The following is a 23,264-nucleotide window of genomic DNA, read 5'->3' as shown; positions in this document are numbered from 1 at the left end:
TATAATAAATAGTCTGCAAAGTTAAGGTATGGCAGGGCAGCTTGGCCAAGTGAAATGTACAGCCTGTGGCATGTGGGAAGTCATGGATGCACCATGTGTTCCAGACAAACACATCTGCAGGAAGTGTCACCAGCTGTACAAGCTTGAGCTCCAGGTTTCGGAACTTGACCGGTGGCTGGAATCACTGTTGTGCATCTGCGAGGCGGAGGACTTCGTGGGTAGCACGTTTAGGGAGGTGGTCACACCACTGATTAGGAGCATGCAGGCAGATAGGGAATGGGTCACCTCCAGGCAGTCTAAGCGAACCAGGCAGGTAGTGCAGGAGTCCCATGAGACGATCTCACTCGCTAATCGGTTTTCCATTTTGGATACTGGTGAGGATGATGGTTCTTCAGAGGAGTGCAGTCAGAGCCAAGTTGGTGGCACCACAGGTGGCTCCGCTGCACAAGAGGGGAGGGAGAAGAGAACAGTAGTGATAGGGGATTCGTTAGGGGAACAAATAGGCGTTTCCGGGGCCGTAGATGGGACTGCAGGATGGTGTGTTGCCTCCCTGGTGCCAGGGTCAAGGATGTCATGGAACGGCTACAGGACATTCCACTGCCATACCTTAACTTTGCAGACTATTTATTATAAGTAGAATAACTTACCAGTTACCTGTTCTGGGGCAGGTGAGACCTGTACAAGATGGACGGGTTGCATCTTAGCAGGACTGGGACTAATATCCTCGCAGGGAAATTTGCTAGTGCTGTTGGGGAGGGTTTAAACTAGATTGTCAGGGGGATGGGAACCTGAGAGGGAGCTCAGATTGGTGGGAAGCAAAACTAGTAACTTGTCAGGGGTGTGGAAATCAGAGCAAGTATCAGAGAGGAATACCAAGGTGCATAGAATACTGGGGGAGATGGATAGCATGAGAGTAAGGAATAGTAAGTTATTAGGTGGGGTCAAAGTAAGGGAGAAAGTAATAAAGTCTAAATCAGGGTTAATGTGCATGTATGAGAATGCATGGAGTGCGGTTAATAAGACTGGTGAGGTACAGGCACAGATTTTCATGTGGAAATATGATGTTGTGCCTATAACAGAGACCTGGCTCAAAGAAGGGCAGGACTGGGTGTTAAATATTCCTGGAAACAAGGTGTTCAGGAAAGGGAAAAAAGGGGAAGGGTGGTGGTATTGATTAAGGAGAACATTGCAGTGCTGGAGAAAAAGGATGTCCCAGTGGGGTCTAGTACAGAGTCAATTTGGCTCGAGCTAAGGAACAAAAAAGATGCCGTTGCATTGCTCGGTGTTGTCTATAGGCCACCAGTTAGTGGGAAGGACGTGGAGAAACAAATTTGCACGGAAATTGCAGAGAGTGCAAAATTTATAGGGTAGTTTTAATGGGGGATTTTTATTATCCAAACATAGACTGGGATAATAGTAGTGTAAAGGGCAGTGAGGGGCAAGAGTTCCTAGAGTGTGTTCAGGAAAATTTTCTACAACAGTATGTTGCTAGTCCAACGAGAAAGGAGGCACTGCTAGACCTGGTTCTTGGGAATGAGGTGGGTCAAGTGGATCAAGCATCAGTAGGAGAGCATTTAGGGGATAGTGATCATTGTATCATAAGGTTTAGGCTGTCTATGGAAAAGGACAAAGAGCAATCCAGAGTAAGAATAATTAACTGGGGGAAGGCCAACTTCAGTGGGTAAGAATGGAGCTGGGGTGAATAAATTGGAGTCATAGGTTGGCAGGAAAGCCGGTAGATGAACAATGGGCTACCTTCAAAGAAGAGATAGTTCGGGCACAGTCGAGGTATGTTCCCTTGAAGGGAAAAAGTAGAGGAAACAAATCCAGAACTCCCTGGATGACAACAGAGGTAGAGATTAAGATAAAGATGAAAAAGTGTGCTTATGACAGATGCCAGATAGAAAATACTATTGAGAACCAGGCTGAATGTGGAAGGTCCAGAGGGGAAGTGAAAAAGCAAATAAGAGAAGCAAAGAGAGAGCATGAGAAGAGACTGGCAGCTAGGATTAAAGGAAATCCCAAAGTTTTCTATAGGCATATAAATAGTAAAAGGATGGTTAAAGGAGGAGTAGGGCTGATTTAGAGTCCAGAAAGGGGATTTACACATGGAGGCAATGGGCATAGCTGAGGTGTTAAATGAATATTTTGCATCGTCTTTACCAAGGAAGAAGATGGAACCCAGGCAATGTTGAAAGAGGAGGTAATTCAGACACTTACAGGGGTTTAAAATTGATAAAGAGGAAGTATTAGATAGGCAGTCTGAACTTAAAGTGGATAAAGCAACAGGGCCAGATGAGATGCATCCCATGAACTGAGGGAAGTGAAAATGAAATGGCAGAGGCACTGGCTATAATTTTTCAGTCTTCCTTAGACTCAGAGGTGGTGTCAGAGGACTGGAGAATTGCAAACGTTACACGCTTGATCAAAAAAAGGTGTAAAGATAAGCCCAGCAACTACAGGCCAGTCAGTTTAACTTCGGTGGTGGGAAAACTTCTAGAAAAAATAATTCAGGACAAAATTAATAGTCACATGGACAAATGTGGGTTAATTAAGGAAAGCCAGCATGGATTTCTTAAGGGAAAATTATGGTTAACTTGCTGGAGATTTTTGAGGAGGTAACAGAGAGGGATTTGATGAGGACAATGCTGTTGACGTGGTGTACATGGACTTTCAAAAGGCGTTTGATACAATGACACACAACAGACTTGTGAACAAAGTTATAGCTCATGGAATAAACAGGACGGTAGCAACATGGATACGAAATTGGCTGAATGACAGGAAACAAAGTGTAGCGGTTAATGGATGTTTTTTTGGGCTGGAGGAAGGTTTGTAGTGGAGTTCCCCAGGGATCAATGTTGGGACCCTTGTTTTTCCTGATATATATTAATGACCGAGACCTTGGTGTACAGGGCACAATTTCAAAGTTTGCAGATGATACGAAACTTGGAAGCACTGTGAGCTGTGAGGAAGATATTGTAGAACTTCAAAAGGACAAATTGGTGGAATGGGCAGACAGGTGGCAGAAGTTCAATGCAGTGAAATGTGAAGTGATTCATTTTGGTAGGAAGAATATGGAGAGACAATATAAAATAAAGGGTACAATTCTAAAGGGGGTGCAGGAGCAGAGGGACCTGGGTATATATGTGCATAAGTCATTGAAGGTGGCAGGACAGGTTGAGAGAGTGCTTAATAAAGCATATAGTATCCTGGGCATTAATAGTGGTATAGAGTACGAGAACAAGTAAGTTATGTTGAACTTGTATAAGATACTAGTTCGGCCTCAGCTGGAGTTCTGCGTACAGTTCTGGGCACCGCACTTTAGGAAAGACGTAAGTGCATTGGAGAGAGTACAGACAAGATTCACAAGAATGGTTCCAGGGATGAGGAATTTCAGTTATGAAGATAGATTGGAGAAGTTAGGACTGTTTTCCTTGGAGAAGAGAAGGCTGAGAGGTGATTTGATAGAGGTATTCAAAATCATGAGGGGTCTGGACAGAGTAGATAGAGAGAAACTGTTCCCACTAGAGAATGAGAGGGCACAGCTTTAAAGTAATTGTTGAGAGAAGCAAAAGTGACATGAGGAAAAACTTTTTACATACAGCAAGTGGTTTAGGTCTGGAATGTACTACTGAGAATTTGTTGGAGGCGGGTTCAAAAGGGAATTGTACTGTTGTATGAAAAGGAAGAATGTGCAGGGTTACTGGGAGAAGGCGGGGGAATGGAACTGAGTGAATTGCTCTTTGAGAGAGCTGGCTGAATGGTCTCCTTCTGCAGTGTAACAAATCTGTGATTTGATGATAGATCAATTTTTAACTTTAAAACTGAGTGATAGATTTTTGTTAACCAAAGGTATTAAGAGATATGGGGCAAAGGTGGGTATATGGAGTTAGATCATAGATCAGCCTTGATCTCATTAAATGGTGGAACAGGCTCAAGGGGCCAAATGGCCTCCTCATAGGAACATAGGACTTAGGAGCAGGAGTAGGCTATTCGGCCCTTCGAGCCTGCTCTGCCATTCGATAAGATTATGGCTGATCTGGTTGTGGTCTCAACTCCACTTTCTTGTCTGCCCCGCAATTCCCCTTGACTCCCTTGTCTGTCAAAAATATATCGAATTCAACTTTGAATAAATTCAATGACCGAGCCTCCACTGCTTTCTGGGGAAGAGAATTCCTGTTCCAATGTGTATGTGTTGTGTGTGTGTCTGTTTGTCTGGACATCTACAGGGAAGAGCACTGGCTTCTACTGTGATGCTTCCATGGATCGCTAATTTACCGAAACATAGGAATTCATGAGCTGCCAGTGGAGTGAGCTGCCAGTGGAGTGAGCTGCCAGTGGAGTGAGATGCCAGTGGAGTGAGATGCCAGTGGAGTGAGCTGCCAGTGGAGTGAGATGCCAGTGGGCTGCTGCTGTCTCAGGTCACCTAGATACGTGTCCTGCATTGAGTTTGTCTGTCTCCCTGGCTCCGCATCTGTGCTGAGCAATAATGAATCTAACACAGGAAATTGCTCATTCAAACCAACCTGGAGCCATTGATTGCCTCATGTTATTTTGATTCCAATTGTATTTAATAGCTTTGCTCATGATACACTGGTGTCAATGATGAACACAGGCAAGGTGTCTCAACTGCAAGTGTTTGATGGGACAGTGTAGAGGGAGCTTTACTCTAACCCATGCTGTACCTCAAGTTATTTACGATGCTAATTCTGAATGCGAAACGTACTGGGGAAGAGGGGACGTGATATGAGCCATATCCAGCTCTGATACTTTTCAGGGAAATCTCTGGCATTGACAGTTTTATTTGGGTTTGAGTAACTTGTTATGACATAACGTGTCGGGGCCTGTTTGGAGAACAGGGTTGCTCTTGGCCACAGAGTGATCGGAATCCGTCTAGAATTGTGAGTAACTCCTCATTCTGCAGTCTCTTGTGGAAATGAAATCAAACCATGCCTGCAGGTTATTCCTAGTGCAAACGTGCTGAGTTAGTGCCTCCCAGCTGCTCAAGCCTCACTTTGTTGTACTTAGGAGCAGTTTTTTGTCAGACCGCGAGCCCATCCCAGGTGGACAAACGATGCAAGCAACTCCTGGTGTAAATTCAGAGACAACAAAAATTCCATTTTACCTTCCGGCTTTTTTCTCGCTTCCCTTGTCGGTGTTGGACTTCAGGTGAGGTTTCCAAAGGTACTAGTCACTTCCCACTAGCTCACTCTAGGGGAAGTTCATGTGTGAAGCTAGACAATGATCATTGAGCATTAGGGGAGCCATGGTTCAGTGTCAGATGTTTCTGGGTTCATATCCCACGCCTGCTATCCAGCCATAGGAACAGGAGTAGGCCATTCAGTCCCTCAAGCCTGTTCCACCATTCAGTGAGATCATGGCTTATCTGAATCTTAACTCCATCTACCCACCTTGGTTCTGTTATTCTTATTACCCATACTCCAATGAAAATCTATCGATCTGAGTTTTCAGTTTTTCAATTGACCCCCAGCCTCAACAGCTTTTTGGGGGAATTTGGAAGATTGAGGTGTTCTCATTGAAACATATAAGATTCTGAAGGGACTGGATAGGGTAGACACTCAGAGATTGTTCCCACTGGTCAGGGAATGTAGAACACGGGGACACAGTCTCAGGATAAGGGGTCAATCATTCAGGACTGAGATGAGGAGAATTTACTGCACTCAAAGGGTTGTGAATCTTTGGAATTCTCTACCCCAGAGGGTTGTGGATGCTCCATCATTGAATATATTTCAGGCTGAGATAGATAGATATGGGGAGTGGGCAGGAAAGTGGAATTGAAGCCCAAGATCAGCCATGATCATTTTGAATGGTGGAGCAGGCTTGATGGGCCATATGGTCTACATCTGCTCCTAATTCTTGTGTTCTTGGGGTGTTCATCGCTTTCCAGTGACTTCTGGTCATCAGACGATGATGGGGATCATGGCTGCCTTTGCTGAAAGACAGAACTTGCATTTATATAGTGCCTTTCACAACCTCAGAATGTCCTAAAGTGCTTTACAGCCAATGAAGTACTTTTTTTGAAGTGTAGTCACTGTTGTAGGAAAATATGGAAGCCAATATGCACATGGCAAGATCCCACACACAGCAGTTTGAATCTTTAGAATTCTCGACTACAGAGAGCTGTGGATACTCAGTTCTGAGTATATTCAAGACTAAGATTGATAAGAATGTGGAGAAAGCGAGGGAAAGTGGAGTTGACATAGATCAACTGTTGGCAGGTTTCAGGGACTGTACTTTTATTTCTTATATTCTTATACAATAATGACAGGATAATCTGATGGAGGGATAAATATTGATCAGGTTATTGGGTTAAGCTCCACTGCTCCTCTTCAATATGGTGCCATGGGATCTCTTACACCCTCCTGGATGGATGAGGGAGGATGGAGCAAACTGGCTGCCACGTTTCCTACACGGCAGCAGTGACTACACCGGAAACAATACTTCATTGGCTGCAAATCGCTTTGGGGCATCCTGAGGTTGTGAAAGGTGCTATAGAAATGCAAGTTAAATACAGGGGCTTTGTGAGAAAGAACTTTTGTACGGGGATAGAGCGGGACGGACTGGATTGCTTTACAGAGAGCTGGCATGGACTTGATCGGCCTAATGGCCTCCTTCTGTGTTGTAATGACCCTGAGCTCTTTTTTACTCACGCTACATCCTGGTCAAAAAGGACTTTTGCCTGTGAATATTGGGTAATGGCATCACCTTGAATTGGACACAAACAACATTACTCATTTGACATATGTGGAAATCTGAGTGTTTATATAACTGACGCAGATCAATTATCATCATTATGACAAGAAGTCAGTCCTCAGTGTGTGACAGTTTAGATGGGTGTACCTTAGCTGCACAGGAAAAGGAGTTAGCTATGTCAGTACCTTGCGTATGTTGGCGAGAAAGGGGGAAAGCTTCAAATTAAGACATTAATGTTGGGGTACAGGGATGTGTTTAATCTGAGAATGGATTATTTTTTGCTCCATGCTTTACATTTGTTTTAGTCTTCTGGACTTGGACTATTCCAATGCTATCCTGGCTGGCCTCCGTAAACGTCAGCTCATCCAACGTTCTGCTGCCTATATTCCAACTCCCACCAAGTCCCGTTCACCCACCATCCCTGACCTTCATTGGCTCCCAGTCTGGTGACGCCTCAAATTTAAAATTCTCATCCTCATGTTCAAATGCCTCCATGACCTTGGTCTGTTGCCCATCTCTGTAACCTCCTCCAGCCCTACAACCCTTCTGCATCTCCACATTCCTCTGATGCTGACCTCAGTTTTCTTTCCTCCACCAATGGCAGTCGTGCCTTCTGCTGCCTGGGCCCTAAGAACGCTGGAATACCCTCCCTAAACCTCTCTGCCTCTTTGTCCTCTCTATGGCAGCGAGTTGCACATTCTCTGGATTAAAGAGTTTCTGCTGAATTCCTTATTAGATTTATTAGTAACTATCTTATATCGATGACCCCCTAGTTTTGGATTGCTCCACAAGTGGAAACTCTTCTCTACGAATCCCTTTCAATAACCTTAAAGAACCTGAGGTCGCCCCTCAGCCTTCTCATTTCTGAAGACCCCCAGTCTTTCCTGATGGGTATAACCTCTCAATTCTGCTATCATCCTTTTAAATATGTTTTTGCATCTTCTCCAATACCTCGATAGCCTTTTTATAATCTAGAGACTGGAATTGAGCACAGTAACTCCCACTGTGGTCTAACTATGGTTTTATATAATTTAATATAATGTTGCTACTTTTCAATTCTATCCATCTGGAAATGGACCCCATTGGTTGCTTGGTTTGCTTTTTTACTAACCTACATTGTTTTTTTAAATTTTGCATTCATACCTACAGTTCCCTTTGCTTCCTGAAACACTTGCCGGTATTGTATGTAAGGCGCTTTTTGCTGAGATCAGTGAATGTGGCTAAAGCAATGTCGACATAGACACAGCAGGGGCTCGTCAATGTCTGGGCAAAGCGGTCGACTGGCCCTGACATCTGTTCTGTTTAACAATTCGAACTCAGACTCTATCCTGACGCACAGTGAGTTCATCCAGTGAGCAGTGGTCTGCACGGAATTGGCCAATATCAAATGGGTCAACAGTTGGGATGGGGGTGGTACAATTAGCTCAGTGTCCGAACTTGGTCCAAAAGAAAGAATTGAACATAGCTCTTGCCCCTGATTATCAGCCGCTTACAAAAGAGTGCAAGGCTCAGCTGTGATGCACCCCGTGGCCAAATAGCCTGGCAGCACCTGCCTTCGAGTCCAGCCCTTGGCTCAGAGACTGGAAGATGGCTGGTGCCTACTTTCAGGAGGGGAGGATATTGGCTGAAAAAGCTTGGAGATGGTGAAATAAAACACTAGCAGAGGAGACAGCATGGGATAAAGTTACATGTAACCTGTTTATCCATTCACTTGCAAACCAATTCGGAATCCCTGAATGTGGAGAAAAATGAGAGTCCAAGGGAGGTGGTGGAATGAGATGGATGCTGAGTTCCTATTGAGATGGATGCTGAGTTCCTATTCAGCACTGGTGTTCTTCCAGGTTATTGCAAATGCTTGGGTTGACTGCACGGTAACGAGTGATGGGGGTGCTTGGGCCTACGGTCAGCACGGGTTGACCCCCATGTGCTGGAGGGAAACTCTGCCAAGCTAACCAAGCCACAAAATCACAGAATTGTAAATCACAGAATCATTACAGCGCAGAAGGAGGCCTTTCAGCCCATCGTGTCCGCACCGGCTCTCCAAAAGAGCAATTCACTCAGTTCCATTCACCCGCCTTCTCCCAGTAACCCTGCGCATCCGTCCTTTTCATATAACTGTCTAATTCCCTTTTGACTGCTTCAATTGAACCTGCCTCCACCACATTCTCAGGCAGCGCATTCCAGACCTTAACCACTCGCTGCGTGAAAAAGTTTTTCCTCATGTCGCTTTTGCTTCTCTTACTAAATACTTTAAATCTCTACCCTCTCGTTCTCCATCCTTTCATGAGTGGGAACAGTTTCTCTCTATCTACTCTGTCCGGACCCCTCATGATTTTGAATTCCTCTATCAAATCACCTCTCAGCCTTCTCTGCTCCAAGGAAAACAGTCCTAACCTCTCCAATCTATCTTCATAACTGAAATTCTTCATCCCTGGAACCATTCTCGTGAATATTTTCTGTACTCTCTCCAATGCCCTCACGTCTTTCCTAAAGTGCGGCGCCCAGAACTGGATGCAATACTCCAGCTGAGGTCGAACTAATGTCTTAAACAGTCCTTCAACATGTGCACTTAATGGTCTATTTGTTGCCTGAGTTGTGTCTCCATGGTAGTACTGTCACTTTGCAGTCAGGAGATTGTGGGTTTGAGTCCCACTCCGGACATTTGAGTGTGGATTCTAGGCTTTTGCTCCCAGTGGCCTACTGAGGGAGTGCTGCACTGTCAGAGGTGTCTTTCAGATGGGATGCTAAGCTTAGGACCCGCCTGCTCTCTCAGGCGGACATAAAGGATTCCATTTTGCTATTGTGAAGAAGAACAAGGGGATTCTCCCTGGCGTCCTGGCCAATATTTATTACTCAACCAACATCAGTAAATTAAAAAAAACATTATCTGGCCATTTATTTAATTGCTGTTTGTGGGAGCTTGCTGTGCACAAATTGGCTGCTGCATTTCCTGCATTACAATAGTGACTACACTTGAAAAAGAAAGTATTTAATTGGCTGTAAAGCATTTTGGGATGTCCTGAGATCGCACAAAGGGGCTGTAAAAATGCAAGTTGTTCTGATTTGGAGCTGAGAGCATCCAACTACACCTGACGCTGCAAACTGGGAACTGCAAGATTAAAGAGAAAAGGGACTTTGAGTGTTAGTCAGCAACAGAGATCAGGAGATTTTGAAATGGAAGCTGTTCTTGTGCATGTACAGACAAGCTAGTGGGATGTTGGTGAAAGGATTATCACAGACATGCCACGTCAGTGATATACTGTTTTGAAATGGATTTCTTGATTTAATGAGGGAAAGGGGAGGGACTTAATTTTTAAATAGTTGGGTGTCTTCTTGTTTTGCTCAGTCTTGTTGAGTGTCATGCAAGCAGTGGGCTTTGCAACATTTTAAACTATTTTTTTTTCTCTCGTGCTAAAAGGAGCTGGTTTTTGAAGAGGTTGGAACGAGGCCTTTTACTGATCAAGATTTAAGGTAAGCTTGAAGATTGCCTGGCTCTGTCCAGCGCCCTTCGCTTCAGTCTAGAACAGTTTGCTTATTGGAGGGGAGCAGTCAGCCCTGGGACTGAAACTCTGCGGTGCAGCTGACACTCGGGATGTGTTTGCTCTGAAAGTTCACGGTTCCTTTTTGTGCCGTTACCTCAATCCCACAGGTGTGCAATCAGCAAGTTCCCACTGGGATGGAATTGTTGAGAAGTCTTAAAAATCAATCAAACTGTTTGATAGAGAAAATGTTTCCACCTGTAGGACAGTCCAAAACTGCTGTGCCGTAAAATATAAGATCGTCACTAATAAATCCTATTGGGAATTCAGGAGAAACTTCTTTACCCAGAGAGTGGTGAGAATGTGGAACTCACTACCACGAGGGAGTAGTGAGGTGAATGATATAGATATATTTAAAGGGAAGCTGGATTAATGCACATGAGGAATAGAAGGCTATGCTGATAGGGTGAAATGTGGTAATTAGTAGGTTCCTCAGGGGGAGTACAAACACTGGGGTAGACCTGTGGGGGCAAATGGCCTGTTTCTATGCTGTAGATTTCTGTGTAAATCTGAAAATGGTGAAGACTCCCAATTTTTAACACTTTCTGTGAGTGGCATTTAGAAATTTCTCTTCCCCTCTTCTTCCCTCCCTCTCTCTCTCTCTCTCTCTCACTCTCTGTTTCTCTCATATTGCAGCCCATAATTAACATGCTGGCTGGAAGATAAAGTTGGAACAGATATGAGATAAAACTTCTTCACTTAGAATGAGAAATGTTTGGTAGAATTTCCAAATCAAGGGAAAAGAGGTCAGGTCATTGGAGTTATTGATAATGCAATGAGGTGTTCTGATAGGAGAGTTAATGTGCTTTGCGAAATGGGTGCACTTACTTGAGTCTTTGCTCATTCCAATTTACAAATGGAATGGTACAGTACACGTTTTTATGCTTCAGGGTTTTAAAGCAGCACACCGCCTCCATTTCAAGACATAAACTTGTCCTGCTTTAGATGCTGTGCGTTGTAACTCTTAATTAACTCGCCAGTTTGGCAGCTGCACTCAACTTGCCGCCAGCTCGTTTTGGACACCTGCTCGAGCTGATCAGACATTTTGAAAAAGGCTCGTCGGCTGTGCGAAAATGAACATGTCACAAATCACACAATTATTACAGTGCAGAAGGAGGCCATTCGGCCCATCGTGTCTGCACTGGCTCTCTGAAAGAGCAATTCACTCAGTTCCATTCCCCTGCCTTCTCCCCGTAACCCTGCACATTCTTCCTTTTCATATAGCAGTCTAATTCCCCTTTTGAATGCTTCAATTGAACCTGCCTCCACCACGTTCTCAGGCAGCGCATTCCAGACCTTAACCACTCGCTGCGTGAAAAAGTTTTTCCTGATGTCACTTTTGCTTCTCTTATCAAATACTTTAAATCTGCGCCCGCTCGTTCTCGATCCTTTCCCGAGTGGGAACAGTTTCTCTCTATCTACTCTGTCCAGACCCCTCATGATTTTGAATCTATCAAATTTCCTCTCAGCCTTCTCTTCACTATGTTTCCCATGTAATTATGTTTTCAAACTTAATTTGAAATGTGTGGATTCTATTTCCTCCTCCTCATACCCCAAAAAGTACAGGAACTCAGGCTAAGGTCCATTGGTCATGACATTGTCCGAATATTGGCCTCAAGAAACCCGAGGGCGGGGGGGGGTGGGGAGCTCCCCGCTCCTCTATGATTAGTGGCCGTTGGATCTTCCATGTCCTGAGAGGACAGACGGGGTCTCAGATTAATATTGCATTTGTAAAACAGCACCTCAGTCCCTGCTGACTGCATCTGCGGGAAGTGCACCCAACTCCAGCTCCTCGAGAACCGCGTTAGGGAACTGGAGCTAGAGCTGGATGAACTTCGGATCATTCGGGAGGCGGAGGGGGTTATTGAGAGGAGTTATGGGGAGGTAGTCACACCTCAGGTAAAAGAAGTAGGTAGATGGGTTACCGTCAGGGGAAGGAGAGGGAACCAGCAGGCAGTGCAGGGATCCCCTGTGGCTGTTTCCCTCAACAACAGTGTAGCACTCCCTCAGTTCTGCTACTGGAATGTCAGCCTGGATTATTTGGTCAAGTATCTGGTGCAGGGTTTGATCCAATGACCTTCTAACTTAGAGTTTAGTCGAGATGTTGTCCCATGTTTGAAGAGCATGGTGCCTGGCGAGGGCCTTGGGCGTGATGCCTTTACAGTTGAATGCCCTGCCAGTATTCACTGGGCTTGCATGTGAAGAGTGACCACTGTTGGGTTGAGGTACCAGAGGCGAGGCTGACAGTTGTGGAATTGCACGCAGCACAGGTAGATGCCCCTCTGGAGGGGCAAGTGGTAAAAAGTCATGGGTGGGCTAATTCATTCAGCTGGTTCATTAATGTCCTTTAGGGAAGGAAATCTGCTATCCTTACCTGGTCTGGCCTACATGTGACTCCAGATCCACAGCAATGTGGTTGAATCTTAACTGCTCTCTGAAATGGCCGAGCAAGACAGTTTTATCAAACAGCTAAAGCCCACACGGACTGCAGTGGTTTAAGGAGGTGGCTCACCACCACCTTCTCAAGGACAATTAGAGATGAGCAATCAATGCTGGCCTTGCCAGTGACGCCCACATCCTGCAAATGAATAAACATGCCCACTGAAACCTTTTGCCACTGGAGTGTCTAAACTTGTGCAAGGTGCAGCAATACAGGCAGCTTTCCAGGGGGAGGTGATAAGGGGCCAGTGGTTTAAGGGCAAAAGTGGCCTGATAAATTTTAATGCTCATTGCTGGCCTCACTGATCAACCTCCCCGCTCATCACTGTAACAAACGTTTCCCATCCCATTGCCAACTAGTGCATAGCACCTCAACCGAGCTCCTGCTGTCATGCATGGTGAACATACCTGTGGCCTGATATTTGAAGCCAGCACAAGAAATCTTGATCGTCGTTCCTTCCTGCTTTTTCCGAGCACACCTGCTGGAATATCGTGTCCAATTCTGGGCTCCACACTTTAGGAAGGTCCTGGTCCCTGAGAGAGTGCAGAGGAGATTTAGAATCATAGAATGGTTACAGCACAGAAGGAGGCCATTCAGCCCAATGTGTCCATGCTGGCTCTCTGCAAGAGCAGCTCAGCTGGACCCACTCACCAGCCCTTTCCCTGTGGCCCTGCAGTTTTTTTTTTAACTCATCAGATAATTGTCCAATTGTCTTTTGAAAGCCACGATTGAATCTGCCTCCACCCCACTCTCAGGCAGTGCATTCCAGATCCTTATTAGTTTGCCAATCACCTTAAATCAGTGTCCTCTGGTTCTGGATCCTTCTGTGAATGGGAATAGTTTCTCCATATCCACTCTGCCCAGACCCCCTCATGATACCAGGGATGAGGGACTTCAGTTATGTGGAGCGACTCTATCTGTTGGGGTTGTTCTCCTTGGTTTTTCAGTAGATTTGTTGGGAATTTAGAATAGAGGGAATGGAGGTTAAGGCAGTTGTATGTTCCTCCTGCAGAATGTGGGAGGTAGGGGTCGCCAAGAGTGTCCCTGCTGACTGCATCTGCGGGAAGTGCACCCAACTCCAGCTCCTCGAGAACCGCGTTAGGGAACTGGAGCTAGAGCTGGATGAACTTCGGATCATTCGGGAGGCGGAGGGGGTTATTGAGAGGAGTTATGGGGAGGTAGTCACACCTCAGGTAAAAGAAGTAGGTAGATGGGTTACCGTCAGGGGAAGGAGAGGGAACCAGCAGGCAGTGCAGGGATCCCCTGTGGCTGTTTCCCTCAACAACAGGTATACCTTTTTGGATACTGTTGCGGGGGACGACTTACCAGGGGTAAGCAATGGGGTACAGGTCTCTGGCACAGAGTCTGTCCCTGTTGCTCAGAAGGGAAAGGGGAAGAGGAGCAGAGCATTAGTCATTGGGGACTCCATAGTTAGGGGAACAGATAGGAGGTTCTGTGGGAACGAGAGAGACTCACGGTTGGTGTGTTGCCTCCCAGGTGCCAGGGTTCGTGATGTCTCGGATCGTGTTTTTGGGATCCTTAAGGGGGAGGGGGAGCAGCCCCAAGTCGTGGTCCACATAGGCACCAACGACATAGGTAGGAAGAGAGATGGGGATTTAAGACAGAAATTCAGGGAGCAAGGGTGGAAGCTTAGAGCGAGAACAAACAGAGTTGTTATCTCTGGGTTGTTGCCCGTGCCACGTGATAGCGAAGCGAGGAATAGGGAGAGAGAGGAGTTGAACACGTGGCTACAGGGATGGTGCAGGAGGGAGGGTTTTGGTTTCCTGGATAATTGGGGCTCTTTCTGGGGTAGGTGGGACCTCTACAAACAGGATGGTCTTCACCTGAACCAGAGGGGTACCAATATCCTGGGGGGGAGATTTGCTAGTGCTCTTCGGGGGGGTTTAAACTAATTCAGCAGGGGAATGGGAACCTAAAATGTAGTGCCAGTGTACAGGATGTTGAGAGTAGTGAGGTCAGGGATAAGGTTACAAGGACGCAAGAGGGCACTGGCAAGCAAGAACCTGGTTTAAAGTGTGTCTACTTCAATGCCAGGAGCATCTGGAATAAGGTGGGTGAGCTTGCAGCATGGGTTGGTACCTGGGATCCTGATGTAGTGGCCATTTCGGAGACATGGGTAGAGCAGGGGCAGGAATGGATGTTGCAGGTTCCGGGATTTAGATGTTTCAGTAAGAACAGAGAAGATGGTAAAAGAGGGGGGGGGTGTGGCATTGTTAATCAAGGAGAGTATTACAGCGACAGAAAGGACGTTTGAGGACTCGTCTACGGAGGTAGTATGGGCCGAGGTTAGAAACAGGAGAGGTGAGGTCACCCTGTTGGGAGTCTTTTATAGACCTCCAAATAGTTCCAGAGATGTAGAGGAAAGGATAGCGAAGATGATTCTCGAAAGGGGCGAGAGTAACAGGGTAGTTGTTATGGGGGACTTTAACTTTCCAAATATCGACTGGAAATACTATAGTTCGAGTACTTTAGATGGGTCAGTTTTTGTCCCGTGTGTGTAGGAGGGTTTTCTGACACAGTATGTAGACAGGCCAACCAGGGGCGATGCCACATTGGATTTGGTACTGGGTAATGAACCCGGCCAGGTGTTAGATTTAGATGTAGGTGAGCACTTTGGTGATAGTGATCACAATTCGGTTAGGTTTACCTTAGCGATGGGCAGGGACAGGTATATACCGCAGGGCAAAAATTATAGCTGGGGGAAAGGAAATTATGATGTGATTAGGCAAGATTTAGGATGCGTAGGATGGGGAAGGAAACTGCAGGGGATGGGCACAAACGAAATGTGGAGCTTATTCAAGGAGCAGCTACTGCGTGTCCTTGATAAGTATGTACCTGTCAGGCAGGGAGGAAGTTGTCGAGCGAGGGAGCCGTGGTTTACTAAAGAAGTTGAAGCGCTTGTCAAGAGGAAGAAGAAGGCTTATGTTAGGATGAGACGTGAAGGCTCAGTTAGGGCGCTTGAGAGTTACAAGCTAGCCAGGAAGGAACTAAAGGGAGAGCTAAGAAGAGCAAGGAGAGGACACGAGAAGTCATTGGCGGATAGGATCAGGGAAAACCCTAAGGCTTTCTATAGGTATATCAGGAATAAAAGAATGACTAGAGTTAGATTAGGGCCAATCAAGGATACTAGTGGGAAGTTGTGTGTGGAATCAGAGGAGGTAGGGGAAGTGTTAAATGAATATTTTGCGTCAGTATTTACAGTAGAGAAAGAAAATGTTGTCGAGGAGGATACTGAGATTCAGGCTACTAGGCTAGATGGGATTGAGGTTCACAAGGAGGAGGTGTTATCAATTTTGGAAAGTGTGAAAATAGATAAGTCCCCTGGGCCAGATGGGATTTATCCTAGGATTCTCTGGGAAGCTAGGGAGGACTTTGCAGAGCCTTTGTCCTTGATCTTTATGTCGTCATTGTCGACAGGAATAGTGCCGGAAGACTGGAGGATAGCAAATGTTGTCCCCTTGTTCAAGAAGGGGAGTAGAGACAGCCCTGGTAATTATAGACCTGTGAGCCTTACTTTGGTTGTGGGTAAAATGTTGGAAAAGGTTATAAGAGACAGGATTTATAATCATCTTGAAAAGAATAAGTTCATTAGCGATAGTCAGCACGGTTTTGTGACGGGTAGGTCGTGCCTCACAAACCTTATTGAGTTTTTCGAGAAGGTGACCAAACAGGTGGATGAGGGTAAAGCAGTGGATGTGGTGTATATGGATTTCAGTAAGGCGTTTGATAAGGTTCCCCACGGTAGGCTATTGCAGAAAATACGGAAGTATGGGGTTGAAGGTGATTTAGAGCTTTGGATCAGAAATTGGCTAGCTGAAAGAAGACAGAGGGTGGTGGTTGATGGCAAATGTTCATCCTGGAGTTTAGTTACTAGTGGTGTACCGCAAGGATCTGTTTTGGGGCCACTGCTGTTTGTCATTTTTATAAATGACCTGGAAGAGGGTGTAGAAGGGTGGGTTAGTAAATTTGCGGATGACACTAAGGTTGGTGGAGTTGTGGATAGTGCCGAAGGATGTTGTAGGGTACAGAGGGACATAGATAGGCTGCAGAGCTGGGCTGAGAGATGGCAAATGGAGTTTAATGCGGAAAAGTGTGAGGTGATTCACTTTGGAAGGAGTAACAGGAATGCAGAGTACTGGGCTAATGGGAAGATTCTTGGTAGTGTAGATGAACAGAGAGATCTTGGTGTCCAGGTGCATAAATCCCTGAAGGTTGCTACCCAGGTTAATAGGGCTGTTAAGAAGGCATATGGTGTGTTAGCTTTTATTAGTAGGGGGATCGAGTTTCGGAGCCACGAGGTCATGCTGCAGCTGTACAAAACTCTGGTGAGACCGCACCTGGAGTATTGCGTGCAGTTCTGGTCACCGCATTATAGGAAGGATGTGGAAGCTATGGAAAGTATGCAGAGGAGATTTACTAGGATGTTGCCTGGTATGGAGGGAAGGTCTTACGAGGAAAGCTGAGGGACTTGAGGTTGTTTTCGTTGGAGAGAAGGAGGAGGAGAGGTGACTTAATAGAGACATATAAGATAATCAGAGGGTTAGATAGGGAAATAGTGAGAGTCTTTTTCCTCAGATGGTGATGGCAAACACGAGGGGACATAGCTTTAAGTTGAGGGGTGACAGATATAGGACAGATGTCAGAGGTGGATTCTTTACACAGAGAGTAGTAGGGGCGTGGAACGCCCTGCCTGCAACAGCAGTAGACTCGCCAACTTTAAGGGCATTTAAGTGGTCATTGGATAGACATATGGATGAAAATGGAATAGTGTAGGTCAGCTGGTTTCACAGGTCGGCGCAACATCGAGGGCCGAAGGGCCTGTACTGCACTGTAATGTTCTAAAGTCTTCTAAAACAGAGAAGGCTGAGAGGAGATTTGATAGAGGTGTGCAAAATCATGAAGAGTTTTGATAGAGAAACTGTTTCCAACGGCTGAAGGATCAATATTTAAGATGATTGGCAAAAGAACCAGAGGCGACACGAGGAAAACTTATTTATGCAACGAGCGGTTAGGATTCGCAATGTGCTGCCCTGATAGGGCAGCGGAGGCCTTTTCCAATTGTGGCTTTCAAAGGAGAATTGGATAAATATTGGAAGGAGAAGAAATTGCAAGGATATGGGGAAAGAACGGGGGAGTGGGATTAACTGGATTGCATTCCAAAAGAGTCAGCACAGGCTCAATGGGCCGAATGTCCTCCTTTTATGATGTACCATTCTATGATTCTATGTGTAACATAAGCCTCTGGTTAGCAATAATTAGTACACAGGTGTTCTACAGCCAGGTTATTGTCGGGGCCCAAAGCCTTTGCAGCCAGTCAACCACTCAGTGGGTAGTAGCCTCCGAGTCAGAAAGTTTTGGGGTCAAATCTTTCCCCAGGGACTTGTATATAATCCAGGCTGACACTCCCAGTGCAGCACTGAGGGAGTGCTGCACTGTCGGAGGTGCCGTCTTACAGATGACATGTTCAACCAAGGCCCTGTCTGCCCTCACAGATGGATGCAAAAGATCCCACGGACACTATTTTGAAAGAGAGAAGGGGCGTTCTCCTTGTTGTCTATGTCAAGTTTCTTGGCAGTGTCCTAGGTCCAACCATCTTCAGCTGCTGTGTAAATGACCTTCCTTCAGTCGTAAGGTTGAGGATGGGGTGATTTTTTGCCGTTGGTTCCCTTGGTACCGACAGCAGGATCTCTGTAATATTTCAGCTTCACTAATGTCCTTTTAGAGTACGAAAGCTGTTGTTCCTTACTCTTGTCTGGTTTATTTGTGCGTCTAGCCGCACCCCAACAAGGTGGCCTTCTAACTGTCCTCTGAAGTGGTCTGGCAGGCCACTCAGTTGCAGCAAAACCAATGGTTCAAGAAGAAGGCCCACCACTGACGCGTGCACCACTACCACTTCATCGCAAATAAGGATGGACAATAAATGCCCAGACCCCGAGAACAATAATTTTTTAAATGGTCACAATATAGGATCCTTATCTTTCTAAAAGAAAATGGGGCCATTGAATACAAAAGCAAGGAAGTCGTGCTAAACCCTCTACAAATCACTGGTTCGGCCTCAGCTGGAATATTTTCATTTCTAGGCACCACATTTTAGGAAGGATGTCAAGGCCTCGGAGAGGGTGCGGAGGAGATTTACCAGGATGATACCAGGAATGAGGGAGGTCTTTTATGTGGAGGGACTGGAGAAGCTGGTATTGTTCATTTTGAGCAGAGAAGGTTAAGGGGAGATTTAATAGAGGTGTTCAAAATCATGAGGGGTTTTGATAGAGCAAGCAGGGAGAAGTTATTTCCTCTGGCAAGTGGGTCAGTAACCAGAGGTCCTGGATTAAAAATAATTGGCAAAGGAACTAGAGGGGAAATGAGGAGAAATTTCTTCACACTGAGGGTTGTGTAAGATCTGGAATGCACTACCTGTGATGAAAGCGGGTTCCACAGGGACTTTCAAAAGGACCTGTATTTGAAGAAGGTTCACTTGCAGGGTCATGGGGAACATTCCGGGCTGTGGGACAAATTGGACAGCTCTTTCAAACAGCCAGCACAGGCGTGATGGGCTGAATGGCCTCCTTCTGTGCTGTAAGTAAGATTCTCTAATCCTATCATCTCCCCATTGCAGCTGCTCTTGGCTCTGACGTGCCCCCTCATGTCAGCATGGCTGAAATTGATCGTTTGAGTCACACTCAGCCAGGGTTTGCTTCTTCCAACTTGTCACGGCTTAGCCAGTTGATGTCAAAACATGCAAAAACTGTTATCAAATGTTCTGTTTTGCGGATATCACCTGGCATCTTGAGTTTTGGCTCTGGTTCATCTTAGTGCACAAGTGGCCCATCTCCAAATTTTGTCTTGCTTGCAGCAATAAACTTACCAGAATGGCATGTAATTGACGAATAAACTTCAATATAGATAATGTTCAGTCCGGCAGGCTGTAGTGTGCCTAATCGGTAAATGAGATGCTGTTCCTTGAGCTTGCGTTGATGTTTACTGGAACACTGCAGCAATCCAAGGACAGAGATGTGGGCATGAGAGCAGGGGGGGGGGGGGGGGGGGGAGTGTTGAAATGGCAAGCAACCGGAAGCTTACGGACTGAGAGGAGGTGTTCCGCAAAGCGGTCACCCAATCTGCGTTTGGTTTCCCCAATGTAGAAGATACTGCATTGTGAACAGCGAATACAGTATACTAAATTGAAAAGTGCAAGTAAATCACTGCTTCACCTGAAAGGAGTGTTTGGGGCCTTGGATAGTGAGGAGAGAGGAGGTAAATGGGCAGGTATTACACCTCCTGCGATTGCAGGGGAAGGTGCTGTGAGAAGGGGAAGAGGTGTTGGGGGTAATGGAGGAGTGGATCAGGGTGTCGTGGAGGGGACGATCCCTTTGAACTGAACATTGAGTTCCATAATTTCAGAGCATCACGGGCACTCCTTTTTATTTTTAGTTATTTTTTTATTTGTTTATTTTATTTTAGTTTGTTTCATCGTTCATTTTTTTTTACCATGCGCCTGCCCACTGTTTATTTTCATGTTTGTGCTTTGGGCCAGGGCCGTTCATTTTTCTGTCAATTAACACCCTCTCTGTACTAATGCTTCGTCTTTCACCACACCATTAACATACCGTTTGCCTTTGCTCCTTGACCTTCTGGTTATTCTCTGTGACCCTGTCCTATCAACGCCTTTCCTTTTGTTATCTCTTGCTCCACCCCTGCTTTATTTCCTTAAAAGCTATTACATTTCTAACCTTTGCCAGTTCTGATGAAATGTCACTGACATGCAACATTAACTCTGCTTCTCTCTTCACAGATGCTGCCAGACCTGTTGAGTATTTCCAGTATTTCTTGTTTTTATTTCAGATTTCCAGCATCTGCAGTATTTTGCTTTTATTTGAGATGTTAGGAAAGACTTCTTCACACACAGGCTAGTGGAAGTGTGGATCTCTCTCCCACATAAAGCAGTAGATGCTCACTAATTAATATCAATCTGAGATTGTTAGATTTTTGCCAGCTGAGGGTAATAAAGGATATGGAGTCAAGGCAGGTAAATGGAGTTAAGATGCAGATTTGTCATTGAATAGCAGAACAGGCTTGAGGGGCTGAATGGCCTCCGCCTGATCTGAAGTTGGCCGGTTGGATATTTCATCCTTCTTTTCTGATGGTTCCTTCCAGTGTTACTGTGTTGAAGGTCTTGCTCTGCCAAGATGAGCTGGTCTTTTCTGACACGGCTGCTTGAGGAGATCCAGAATCACTCCACGTTCGTTGGTAAAGTCTGGTTGACTGTCCTCATCATCTTCCGCATCGTGTTGACGGCGGTGGGCGGCGAGTCCATCTACCACGATGAACAGAGTAAGTTTGTGTGCAACACGCTGCAGCCTGGGTGCGAGAACGTGTGCTACGATTCCTTCGCGCCCTTGTCCCATGTCCGGTTCTGGGTCTTCCAAATCATCATGATCTCGGTGCCATCCATCATGTACCTGGGCTACGCCATGCACCAGATATCTCGGATGGAGGGCGGCCAGTCGAAGCCAAAGAAGAGGATGCCCATCGTGCACCGGGGAGCAGCCCGGGATTACGAGGAGGCGGACGGCGACAATGAAGAGGACCCCATGGTCTGTGAGGAGATTGAGCACGAGCCTGAGCCCGAGGCCGACAAGAAAGCTCCCGAGACGAAGCAGCAGCACGATGGGAGGCGCCGCATCAAAGAAGACGGTCTCATGAAGATGTACGTCTTCCAGCTCCTGATGAGGACGCTCTTTGAAATAGGCTTCCTGGCTGGCCAGTACTTACTGTACGGGTTTGAGGTCCTCCCCAACTTTGTCTGTAATAAGATACCTTGCCCGTACACCATCGACTGCTTCGTTTCCCGCCCGACGGAGAAGACCATCTTCCTGCTGGTCATGTACGTGGTGAGTGGCCTCTGCTTGTTGCTCAACATCGCCGAGCTCTTTCACCTTGGCTGCGGTGGCATCAGAGATGGCTTGAGGGGCAGACGGCAGGCTTCCCGCCCTTCCAAGTGTACCTCCTACGCCCCTCCGGGCTACCACTCAGTGCTTCGCAAAGACAAGACCAAGCTAAGCAACGGGAGCATGCCGTACCACTCCAACCTTGGCGGCCTGGGGCCAGGCAGCTTCGAGATGTCCGAAGCAGTTCACCGGCACCTGAAGCTGGCCCAGGAGCAGCTGAACATGGCTTACCGAGCATCGGGAGAGGTCCCGCGCCAACCGAGGAGCGGCAGCCCCGAGTCAAATGGCACAGCCGTCGAGCAGAACCGACTGAACTTTGCTCAGGAGAACGAAGGTGCCTGTTCCGAAAAAGCAGGTAAAATTTTTTATTAACTGGTAGTCAGTTATTGGTGGATCTGTGGCTGTGGGTCGCACGCTCGCCTCTGAGTCAGAAGGTTGTGAATTCAAGTCTCACACCAGAGATTTGAGCATAAAATCCATGCTGACTCTTCCAGTGCAGTCTTGAAGGAGTGCTGCACTGTCGGAGGTGTCGCCTTTCAGATGAGACATTAAACCGAGGCCCCTTCTGCCCTCTCAGGTGGAAGTAAAAGATCCCATGGCACTATTTCAATGAAGAGCAGGGGAGTCCCCCCAAGGGTGCAGGCCGATATTTATTCTTCAACCAACATCGTGAAAAAACATATGCACTGGCAATTTATCACATTGCTATTGGGGGCAGGGTATTTAAACTAATTTGACAGGGGGATGGGATTTAGAGTGGAGGTACAGTAGGGGGTGAGACACAATCAAATATAGAAGAGAAACTGAGTCAGTCTGGAAGGCAGAGCAAATCTAGACCTGTTAAGGCACAAGTGAAACATGCAAGGCTGGATTGCATCTATATTAACGCAAGGAGTCTTACAAGTAAGGCAGATGAATTGAGGGCATTGATTAACACATGGGATTATGATATTATTGCTATCACAGAGACATGGTTGAGCGAAGGGCAGGACTGACAACTCAATATTCCAGGGTATAGAATCTTCAGACGTGACAGAGGGAGGTGTAAAAGAGGAGGTGGCATTACACTGTTGATCAAGGAGTCAATTACTGCAGTAAGGAGGAATGGTATCTCAGAAGGTTCCTCAAATGAGGCCATATGGGTAGAACTTAAAAACAAAAAGGGGGCAATCACTTGGCTGGGAGTGTACTACAGAACTCCAAACAGTCAGGGAGAGATAGAGGAGCAGATATGTAGGCAAATCACAGGGAGGTGTAAAAATAATAGTGTAATAATAGTAGGGGATTTCAACTTCCCCAATATCAACTGGGATAGTCTTAGTGCAAAAGGCTTAAAGGTGGAGGAATTCTTAAAATGCATACAGGAGAGCTTTTTGAGCCAGTACGTAGAAAGTCCTACAAGAGAAGGGGCAGTACTGGACCTAACCTTAGGGAATGAAGCCGGACAAGTGGTAGAAGTGTCAGTGGGGGAGCATTTTGGGGATAGTGACCATAACTTTGTAAGATTTAAGGTAGTTATGAAAAGGACAAAGATGGACCAGAAATAAAGGTACTGAATTGGGGGAAGGCCAATTTCAATATAATGAAACAGGATCTGGCCAAAGT

General features: G+C 46.1%; 1 protein-coding gene across 1 annotated transcript in view; it reads left to right on the top strand.

Moving 5' to 3' along the window:
* Positions 1-23,264, top strand: part of LOC137371843 (gap junction gamma-1 protein-like) — a 55,266-nt gene that overhangs the window by 26,619 nt on the left and 5,383 nt on the right. The window contains exons 2-3 of the mRNA XM_068034784.1: positions 10,133-10,185; positions 20,866-22,014. Of these exons, the coding sequence (XP_067890885.1) occupies positions 20,898-22,014 (1,117 nt within the window). The 5' untranslated portion in view covers positions 10,133-10,185; positions 20,866-20,897. The remainder of the gene's footprint in view (positions 1-10,132; positions 10,186-20,865; positions 22,015-23,264) is intronic.

This window comes from Heterodontus francisci, chromosome 7 (genome assembly GCF_036365525.1).
Source record: "Heterodontus francisci isolate sHetFra1 chromosome 7, sHetFra1.hap1, whole genome shotgun sequence".
Classification (NCBI taxonomy): domain Eukaryota; kingdom Metazoa; phylum Chordata; class Chondrichthyes; order Heterodontiformes; family Heterodontidae; genus Heterodontus; species Heterodontus francisci.
This window is presented reverse-complemented; position numbering and strand designations above follow the sequence as displayed.